We start from the raw sequence: 11,553 nt of genomic DNA on the forward strand, positions 1-11,553 counted from the left end.
AATAATAATCACAATAATAATAATCACTGTTAAATATTTACAACTGTTAAATTTAACCAAAAAACTATTTTGAAAATGAATGCGCATATCATCAAATTATTTCGCAATTATTTTATAATCTTTCAGTTTTTCAAGGGATTTATTTAGAAAAATTAGTAATAATTAACATTATGTGCGTTTTAATATGATTAAATGATTATGAAACGATACTAATATAGTTAAATGAATACAATAAATATAATGATTGTAGTAAATTATTTAAATTTGACAATTTGATATTTTTAAATTTCAAGCGCACTTGCTTTCGAAACTGCCCGGCAAACATTGTTGAAATTCGGCACAGATTCTTTATTTTAATTTACTATTTATTTTCCGTTCAAATATCTGTGGTGAAATTTGTTGTCATTAAACCCATGTTCAAGCACACCGTGGCATATGTGCGCGTTTGAAGATTTTCAATATCATGTGATTTAAATTTCGATTTTTCTAATGGGAGGGGGGGGGGGCGTGACGGTATTGTTATCTGTGGCGCATTTGAGCGTATTTAGAGCGCAATTCAGTGAGCTATAGAAAACCCGAAAATTGAGAGTGGGGGAGGGCTGGTGTAAGTGACCTCTTAGAAATATTCTTTTCGAGCAAAATTACCACGATGTTAATATTTTGTTAATAAAATTTGTTTATAACAATTAGATTAGCTCTCTTGGTTATTATTTACATTATGTAGATACTTCAACATTCATATTCATCGATAATGGGATTAATAAAATTATTTATTTGAAGATAAAAAATAACGATAAAAAAATGTCTCATTTTTGCTCTTTGTTCATTTATATAAAAAATAGAAAATTATAAAAAATTTAAATAATCTAATGAATAGACGCTATTATGAAACTGTTGCTGATCACTTCTAGAAAAAATCTAAAACTAGGTTAAGAATTGTAGGCTGTGGGTGATTTTGATAGTAAATTACTAGCAATATACTAGCTTTTTTTAAAAGAAATCGTTTATTTTGCGTACAAATCATTTGACGTCAAAAATTAAATTTATATCTATTTTCTGTAAAAATATTATATATTAATTCTGAAGTTGAAATATGCATTTGCATTAATCATCAAAAATATTGTCCGTGCTTGTCTTTTCCACTATGCTGTATAATAGATTATTTAAAATATAAAGATTTTGTATCAATGTTGATTTTATAACTTAATTTAAAAATTATGTAAGAGAAAAAGCAATAATCGATCGCGTTTATCGTGTTTTTTCTAGTTATTTAAAATTGTGCAATCTTAATGGTTGAGATCTTGATTTTTTGTTATTAAAGAAAATTTGGTTAATTCAATAAAATTGTATTCGAAATAAACAAAATTTGTTTGGATTAATGATCAAATTATTGTTCAGTCTACTAAATAATGTTTGTAATAAAATTTAATCAAAAGAACCTTAATCAGAGTATTAAAAAAATTACTCTGGTTTAAAGAGATGAAATTCGAATACAAAATCAAAAGTTGAAGACGTATGAGTGTCCAGTGAGCGGTTTAAATGAATTATTGAAAATTAGGTAGAATGGGAAATATTGTTGAAGCCAAATCATAAATCTCTATACATATCGCGCGCGTTATGCAACGGCACCATCTATTCTCAATTTGAACCAGGAGTTGATCGAAAGTTACCAAAATGACGAATTTCAAAGAAGAATAGTAATGAAGAATAGTAAGAAAAATAGGAATAAATGCTTTTATACCATATATTTTATTCATTCGAGCCACTACTTAAACCTAATTTCATATTAAAATTAAAAACTAGAATTTAACTTAAATTTATTAACTTACTTGCAATTGAGGAATTACTTTTAAAACACGTTCCATAGAAAATCTGTAATTTATGTCATTTTTTAAGTATTTCGGATCTCCTTGTTGAATCTGGTTATACGTACTAAAATAAAAAATATTTAAAAAATGAAATTATGAAAAATAGATTGAGAGTTAAATGAAAAAAAGCTTTATTCACTCACTAAAGTATTTCTGCTTTACTCAAATATGTGAGTTCTGCATATTCGTCCAGCATTTCGGGTGTTAGTTCCTTCAAGTTAGAATTTGAGTTTCCCATATTTATTAATTTCTTAAATTTTATATATTTCAAAAAAGTTAGTTTTTTTTTTAAAATTAAATGAAACCTATTTCTTTTAGGGAATCGGCTTTTGAGTTCGGGTTTGGAAATATTGATGACATGACATACACTCGTGAAGTAGAGCAGCGATACCTATCAGCTAAGCTATTAATCAGGTTCCTGCGTTACTTATCTTATCGTAACACGGATATGTCGATTTATAAAAGCTGTTCAGAATGAGTAACACTATTGGATTTTTCATACTTTAATAAAATTCTGTGACGCGTGTAGAAAAGAAGGAAATTCTTGATATAAATAAAAATTGGAATTTTAAAATTTTGCAAACACTCAATTGTTTCCTTTTAACAAAAAAATACTGCCAGAAATTTAATTTAATTTTTGAAAAATTGATTGAATGTTTCGCATGGCCATTTGAGGTATAAAAATTAATTTTATTTTTTATCGATTTTTATAAAATACAAAATTAAGGCTCAACATTTATTTCATTTGAAGGTGTTCTTTTTATTAAAGAATGAGTCGTCAATTAAAAAAATTAGTTTGAAGATATTATTGGGACCAGATTGCGAGAAATTGTAATTTTATTTTAATTAACGGTCTGAAAAGGCGCATATACTTTAAAAAAAATAATATTCACATCATTTCTGATAGGTGCGGGGGGGGGGGGGGCTATTCGTATTGTTTTTATATCATAAATTAAATTACGATAAAACATTCTGTTCATGTATTTGGTTAAGAATTCCAAAATTGAACTATTTTGTGGAAAATTGGACTATATGTTTAAGAATGCGTTTGTTTCTGGTTGAAAAATAATTCTTGAAAAAAATTTGTTTATTACATTTATATTCAAATATTTGTTCCTTAATAAGATCTTTATACCTCTATTTCTTTTCATTCTCCTTGGCTATGATGTTTTAGATTGCTGGCATCGAAAATTCAAAAACGAACACGGTTTGTTTCTCGATGTCAAGGAGAACTATGTTAGGCTTCGCGTGCGCAACAGTAACAATGATTGAGAATACGAAGTTCTGGTATATCGAGGAGCTGTTCATGAAAGTTTGTCTCCTTTGCTTTCTTAATCCAGGCTTTTAGGAGTGAGTACACGAGATGGATAAGATTTAATGTATTTTACTCACCCCTGATATTGAATTTAAGACTAATTGTTTAAGCAGCCTCCTCCGCTGCTTTGTACAGCAATGTTCCTTTGCCCACTTCTTTGTGCTTCCCGAACAATATTTAGAAGAGGGCCTCGTCCATTTGCGATTATATTTGCTATACCCAGAATAATCCTATTATGGAGAGATTTCAGATTTAGTATTCCGCGACTACCTTGGCGGCGTGAGATTTAAAGTTGCGCAACAGAATACTTATTAGAGTGCATGCTTTTGTTTATGTGCATAAACTTTCGTGTCCCGATATCAAGGGATCCAAGCTCGTCCTTCGATTATGGAATCACTCGAAATGAATAGAGTATTAGCAGGGCGTACTATCAATGCGGCTCTGTGTCACGCCTAGGTATGTATAGGTCTCTTCAGCGCCTAGGTGACGTTTAGCGCTTGTGTCGACGAGCTCAGAATTTTCGGGGATTTCCTTAAGTTTTCCTCGCTTTAAATAAACTTTGGCGCATTTTTATAATCCAAACTCCGTTCCAATCTCTCGATAGAATTCTTCGATAATCCTTAGAGCTAGGTGTAGTTTGTTTGGTTAGTTGTCACATGATGTTTTCTAGGTAAGACAGTTAATCTAGTTTTCGAAAGCGGCATCATTCTCTCTACGCACCTTACGATGTGCGGAAGAATCTTTAAGCTTTCCAAAAGACAGATGATAAGTCTATGAGAGGTCGAATCGAAAGATTTCCGGTAATCAATTCAGGTCATTGATAAGACTCGTTTGTAGAATCCTGCGTCCTTGCAGACACATAAATCGATGAGTCGGTTCTCCTGAAATCTTGCTACGTCTTTCTTTAAGCCGCGTTGTTCGTATATTTCTTGGCACATAGGTCCGATTTTTCGAACAATCCTATCATTTAGCATAGCTGAGAAGATCTTTTACAGTGTGCTCAGACAAGTGATTCGCTTGTAATTCTTCGGGTCAGCTAAGTTGCCCATCTTTGGCAGTAGTACTGTGTTCCTTTCCACCAATCACTCCGGAATAGGCTCTTCCGACTTTAGATATGAAGTCAAAATGCGGACCACATGCTGGGGGGTTGAAGGAAACTTCTTTCACCAGAAGGACTTGATACCATCTGGTCTCGAAGTGTAATAGTTATTCATGCTAGTTACTACTTTTTTCATATCTTTGAATCTTCTTTCAGTGAATGAAGAACTTCGTAAACTTCTCTCCAAAATGATTCGACCACCTCTGGCTTGAGGGGATGGTCGGCAGTAACTGTAGGGTCTTTCAAGAGTCTAGATGGGTCGGAGAAAAACTGTTCGTTTTTTCTGACCCACCTCTTCCTCTTCTCTAGACTTCCCGTAGCGTCAGAAAGTACACGTATTCTGTCAACCATATGCTCCCTGATGGTCAGAAGCTTTTACTTGTTCAGTGTGTGATAACGAAATCGCAGATTACGTGCGAAATGTCGAAACGTGGCGCTAAACTTTCTGTCAGATTTTATTTAGTCAATCACACATTGAATGCGGGGCGCACAATGTCCTGTCCAGCCTATGTTTCTGGCGAGTTGATGCTTTCCCCGTTTGGTCTCATGGCCCTAAAGCATCGTTCTTCCTCTATTGAGGAAGTTGGTCTTAATGTCGCCCCTCTTTCTCTCTTACCGGCTTGTTCTGGCTGTGGTAGAGTAGGCGTTCCGCTTACATAGTCCCCTATTCGGAGCTGTTTGGAATGGTTTCACAGATGTTGATGTTGAAGTTTCGAGATTCCAGCTGTCCATCGTGTAGATTCCGTCTTGATTGGATACCCCAACCCTAGGGTGGTTGAAATTCTTGTACGAACCATCGTCAAGAGCCCTGCGCTTTCTATTAATTTGAAACGAACTTACTACAACTATCGTGTTATCATTGTTTTCCCATGAGAATCTAGGGAAAGGGGTTCATCCATACTTGTGGAACCTTGCACTCCCGGTATTCCAGTCACAGTTCGAGACATCTCACCTAGGTGCCAATCAGCTTTCGGCATGATTGTTATACCTCCGCTTCGGCGTTAATTCCTGCGGGGCCACCCCTGGACAATTGTCTGCGACTGCTTATTAATTACTGTAACCATGTTGAGCTGGTTTTGTAACAGCTGTTTCCGTTTGATCTCAGATGCCATTTAAAAATAATATCAGCTTCAAGTAGATCCACGGTAAATCCCACTTATAGCCAGGAATGGACAGAAAAGGCCATATGAACTCCTGATACTATACTGTTAAAGGCTGACCACTTTCACAGTATATAACACCAAAAAACTTTGACTCTCTCGGTTCCAATTCTATCCTTACACTCCGCCTTCATTAACAGAAGTTTGTTGGGACTGATGTTATAACTTGACTCTCCACCATACGGCGACTAGCTACTTAATTTGAACATTATTTTGACACGCAAGATACATTTCTGGCATTAAGGTTGTAGTTGGGCGTATACTTTAAACAATGAATAATACAAACAATAAAAAACCCTCGGAATGGACTAAAACTATGACGAAAGGTTTAGATCCGGTAAAGGTAAATTAAAAAATTCAGGTGCTAAATAGAGACTTGTTAGTTCGAATGCTAGAGAGGTAAATGATTTTAAGGAAAGCGAACTAGGAGAAACTATGCACATAAGAAAGCTACATATTTTATGTGTACCTAGTTCCTAAGTAACCTATTTCAGTTTTCGCTTGCCCACCACTCACTTTCACTATTTCTTTTCCCCTTGTTGTACCTTACCACCCCTGCTTCTCATCCGGTTATCTCCAATCACTTCCCCTTCCATAATTTCCCGTCATTTTCCCTGCTTTCTTATCTCTCAACACTCGTTTCTCCTATTTCTTTTTTTCATTTTGCCCCACTTCCCTTATCCGCTCTTTTCCTACTTCCCTTTGTTTAATTTCCCCACACATCCCTTTATTCCCGTTACTTCCACTACTTCTCTAATACCCCGCTCCTCCCTTCCGCTATCCCTTTAACTCTTGTTTCACCTCACTTCTCTTGCCTCCTCTCCTATCATTTTCAGTTACTCACACTACTTTTTTCTCTTCTTTCCTCTCATATACCGTCACTTCCCTTACCCTTATTTCCCTAAACTTCCACTAATACCTTTCCCATTGTGTCCCCTCACTATTGTGCTTTCTCTACCCTCATTATAATCCTTTTTCTTGCTTCCTTCATTCCACCTTTCATCAATTCCCCTCAAATTTCCTACTTCCTTACACCTTGTCCCTCATACCTTACTTTTACTACTCCCTCCTCTTCATAACTCTTTTTAACCTTACTTCCCTACCCCTCAACTTCCCGTATTTTCCCTCATAACGTCTCATTTCTCTCACTGAACCTCCTTTTATTTTTACTTACATCCCCTTATTCCTCCTATTTTCCCTACTTACCAAACATCGAACCACCCAATTTTATTCCTTCCCCTTCCCATTATTCTAGTCAGTTCTCTTAACTTAATTTCCCCTTACTTCCACTACCCCCTTCACCTTGTTTGCTCTACTTTGTCGCCGCTCACTTCCTCAACTTCTATACCCCCTGTTTCCCATCATTTTGCGTACTTTCCCTCCCCTATTTTCTCTTCACTATTCTATTTTTTCACTACATTCATTTTTCATCACTTTTACTGTTGCTAACTTTCCTACTTCCCCTACCCTAATTTCCATTTACATGTACTACTTACCTTTCCTTTATTTCCCTTATTTTCCCAAATTCAGCTCTTATTATCTTCCTGTATTTTCCAACTTCTCCATCCCTCACTTTCACTACTCCTCTTCCCTTATTTTTTTCACTTCCGCTACTTTTACTCCTATATTTTCCCTCCTATCTTCTACTTCCCTTGCCCTTATTCCGCCTTACTTCTTTTGTTTGAAAAAAATTACAACCGAAACTACAAGGGTTTCTGCCCGGGGCTACGAAACCCAAAAAGGAAGTTGAAAACGAAGCAATGTTAAACCGACTGAACTTTTCTACCGGTTAAATGTCTAATTGGATAAACATGGAAATTACTCGAATTGTTTAAACGTTTCACCGGCCAAACGTAGAGAAATAGAAAAAAGTACTAGTATTTATAATGCGCAGAAATAATACATTCCAGTTTCTCGCTTAAATAATTACCAAAATGATTTTGGGGATTGGTGCGAAACAATGATTGTGCATATGATCATTGTTCTACATTCTGTACTCCACTCTTGAAATTTTATTCAAAATTGTGCGGTGGTTATTCAACATTCGAACGAGTAATCGATCTACTCAGCACGTTTCATGTGTCACGTACTATTGCTGCACGGTCGCAATGTTTCGCATAATTATTATGTGTAATATGGAAAATTCCAAGAGAAATTTTAATTTAATACTGTATTCTGTGAATGTCATCTATAATAAATAATAAACAATACGCTTAAGCGCTTTATAAATTAAATTCGACAACTCATTTTTTGTGGTAATTACCATCAAAACGTACTGAAAATTTTACTTCATTGATTCACTATTGTAACTAGCAGTAAATAAACACGTATTTACTATTATATTTACAAATTACTAGTTGAATCTACAAGGCAAATAGTCGAATTATTTGAAGGACCGTCAAATTTTCAACCCGAAAATGAAACAATAATTTTTTTATTGACAATTAATTAATCTAGTTAAAAATTCAATTATTTGATCGACAATTTAACTTTGTTATGGAAAATTCTCGTATTTTTCGAAAATTCGTCTTTTTGGGCAGAGCGAGCATTAGTTTTATGTGTAAATTATTATTTGTTCAAACTGAAAATGTAACTATTCATTTTTTGGTTGGTTTATTAATTCCAGGGTGGGAAGTGGTAGAGGATAAAACTTCGGTTGTCTTGGAAGATAGGTTAATCTCATCATAGCAAGGAATCCAGTTGTAATAAAGGACTCAGTAACAATAAGTAGGTGCACAAATAACTCGAATATTTTTTCTTACTGGAATGCTATATTTAATATATTTTCCATGAAAAAGCTCGTTTTGCTCGAATGAAAATTCGAGATTAAATTCTCTTTTGATTAAAATTGGATTACAAAGTTCACACTTTTAAATTCATTAAAATTTTATTTCTAGAAGCTATTGTTAGATAAGTCTAAGAGAGTAATTTGATCATTTCCTAGTATAGAACGATTTTCCGGAGTACAAAATATATTGAGATGAATCTAAAAAAAATTTATTAAAAAAAAATGGTTCTACATTCAACCAAATAGATGAATTTTCAACCAAAAAGTTAATTTTTTACCATGAAGATTAATTATGTATAAAAAACATGAGGTATCGACAAAATACGAGTATCTACATTTTCAATCAAAAACATGAATTTTTAACCAAAAAGCTTAATTTCCAACCAAATAGTTCTATTTTTAAGTAAAAATATAAATTTCCAATTAAAAATGGAATAGTTATGTTTTCAGTAAAAAAATTAATTTTCAATAAAAATAAAAACTAAAAAAATAACAAAAATAGTTCAAATTTTCAACCAGAGATGAATCTTGAGCCAAAAAATTAATTTTTTAAAAAGTATTTCACCTTTAAGCCAAGAAGCAGATTTTTTGCCTAAAAAAGATAACTTTTCAAGAAGTTGGTTACATTTTCAACCAAATAATAAATAATAAAACCAAATAATAAAGTTTTTAACCAAAAAATATTAATTCTTAAGGAATAATTCAAACAAAAAAATGAAGTTTAAAACAAAAATGGATGAATTTTCATTTTCGGTTCTATTAATTCAGTTCAAATTTAAACAAAAAAACAATCAAAAGGGGATGGCGATAATCTGTTTAGTTTATCTGCTGTAAAGTTAATCTTTAATTTATATAAATGCATATGAGTATAATGATGAAAATATTTCCAACGATTTCAAATCGAAATCGTTATAAATTAAACAATTTTAGATGAGGTAAAATTTTGGAGAAAGAGCAATATTTCGAAAGGAATAGAAAGGAATTGAACTTGTATCATTTGTGAAGGAAAACTTTTTAAATTTAATAATTTGAAATTAAAAGTCTTTAAATTCCAAAAAATTTGACCAGACATTTTTTAAATTCAAAAGTAATCGAAAATTGAAAACTTTGAGGAGAAAGGAGTTAAAATGTTATCATTTCAAATCCAAAGCGTTCAATATTAAACACATTTATTTTTGATTGAAGAATCTGAGAATTAAATTAGCTCAGAATAAAATTGCGGAATAAGGACAATTCCAAAATGTTAAAGATTTAATATTTTCACATTTGAGTTTAGAAAATTGGATCATGTATTCAAAGGGATTAATGTCGAATAATTTTTAATTAAAAGCGTTGAAACTTGAAATAATTTTAATTGGAACGAATAACATTTATCAATTTAAAATTTAAAAATAAATTGAATGTTTCAAAGACAGTTTTGTTTAAGATCTACAAATAGATTCACCTTAAAATATATTTATTCAAATAATTTAGGTTACCAATCATTAATTTTATTTTGTTGCAAAATTTCAAAGATTAAAAATTGATGTAAAGAATTTAAAGTATTATCAATTGAAAATTAATTTTTTTATGTTAGCACTTATTTATTTCTAGAATATTCATTTTTAATGTTTTTTAATTTTTTAGAATTGCGTGGAATATGCTATTAAACTCTTTCAAATCATTTTGCATTTTTTAACTTCCTTGAAACCTTCTGAATTCCTCTTAATTCCCAGATAAATCTGAATTCATAAGAATTCTCTAAATTGCCTGCATTTCTTAAATTTGCAGAATCTCTGAATTCTGAGAAATTCATAAATCACAAATATTTGAAAATATTGCAAAGAATTAATCAATTTTTGATAATAGAAAAGTAATTTTTCTTGGATGTAAATTCCTTCTTTTTGGTTACATATTTAACTGTTCGCTTGAAAATTAATCTGTTTTGCAGAAAATTAATATTTTTGAATTGAAAATTTGACAGTTCGGTAAAAAATTAAAGTAAGTGGGTAAAAAATAATCTTTTTGGTTTAATTTAAAGTGCTGAAAATTCGTTGTTGTTAAATTAACTTTAAACTGAAAATTAATCATTTATTTTGGTTGATCATTTATGGAAGAAAATTGATCTTTCTGGGTTAAAAATAAACTTTTTTGAGGGTTCAACTTTTTGAGTTGAAAATTTAATTGTCTTTTTTTGGTTTAAAATTCAACTGTTTTGGGTTAAAATTCAATGTTTTTCTTTTAAAAATGTTGATAATTTAGTTGAAAATGCACCTTTGTAGGCTGATAATTAAACTATTTTAGTATAGTTATCAGTTTTGGATGAAAATGCGACTGTTTTGTTAAAACTTGGTCCTTTTGGATTGAAAATTCCTCTTTCATGGTAGAAATTTAATTTTCCTTAGTTTATATTTGACCTTTATTGGCTGAAAATAAAGTGTTTTTAGGTTATAAATAATATTTTTTTATTTCTTACTTATTTTATTTTTATTTTATTTTTTTGTTATTTCATAAATAATATTCTGAAAATAATTTTGCAGTAAATAATGAAAGGGGGAATTTCATGTTTGTGCTCGACATTCTATATTTTGCATGAATACCTGAACACAATGGAGGACATCGATCGTAAACTGGTGGTTCGGCACAATGCCTTCAAAAATGGACATAAAGGTGTCATAAAACTAACTGTTTTAGTTTGTAATTTTGAATGTGCGTTTGTTTACGACTCATCCCGGTTTACGATGTGCACGATAGAGTCTGTTTCTGCGACATTTAGTTCAACCATACATACATAAATAAATACACTATTCGCATTATGCAGTGGATATCATTTTAAATTGAATGATATCTGATTTTTAGCAAATTCTATTGTTTCAATTGTAAACCTAAAATTTAGAATCAGTAAAAATTTTAATTCTTCTTTTATCGCCGACATTCAATTTTAACTAAAAGAGCGTCCTGATATTACGCGATACTCCGTGAAGGGAGAAAGTGGGGGGGGGGGGGGGGGGGGGGGGGGTGTGTTCTGCTCTAACGTCACAAAATTTCAAATAGGAGAGAGTTCGCAAAAATATTTAACTTTAAAAAAAAATAGTTCAATTTTTGTTACCAAATAGGTGGATTTTTAGCCTACGAGGATAGATTTTTAACCAAATAGTTTAATTTTTAACTAAAAAATGTATGTTTTCAACCGAAAATGGAAAAGTTAATTTCAAAGTTGAAGAAAAAAATTTGGAAAAGAAAATAGAATAAATTTTGACGTAAAAAGATTAATTTTCGGACCAAATAGACAAATTTTCTATAAAATAGTTGAGTTTCCAAGCTAAGAAGTTGAATGGTTCAGA

At 31.8% G+C, this 11,553-nt stretch overlaps 1 protein-coding gene across 3 annotated transcripts in view; it reads right to left on the minus strand.

The window, feature by feature from the left end:
* LOC117179812 (calcium and integrin-binding protein 1-like) overlaps nt 1-2,386 on the minus strand; it is a 22,463-nt gene extending 20,077 nt beyond the window's left edge. For all 3 annotated transcript variants that reach the window (XM_033371940.1, XM_033371941.1, XM_033371942.1), the window contains exons 1-2: nt 2,012-2,386; nt 1,830-1,932 (exon numbers count right to left, since the gene is read on the minus strand). In XM_033371940.1, coding sequence (XP_033227831.1) covers nt 1,830-1,932; nt 2,012-2,106 — 198 coding nt within the window. In that variant the 5' untranslated portion in view covers nt 2,107-2,386. The remainder of the gene's footprint in view (nt 1-1,829; nt 1,933-2,011) is intronic.
* Between the last annotated feature and the right edge of the window lie 9,167 nt (nt 2,387-11,553).

The sequence above is a fragment of the Belonocnema kinseyi genome, chromosome 9, assembly GCF_010883055.1.
Source record: "Belonocnema kinseyi isolate 2016_QV_RU_SX_M_011 chromosome 9, B_treatae_v1, whole genome shotgun sequence".
In the NCBI taxonomy this organism is placed as follows: Eukaryota; Metazoa; Arthropoda; class Insecta; order Hymenoptera; family Cynipidae; genus Belonocnema; species Belonocnema kinseyi.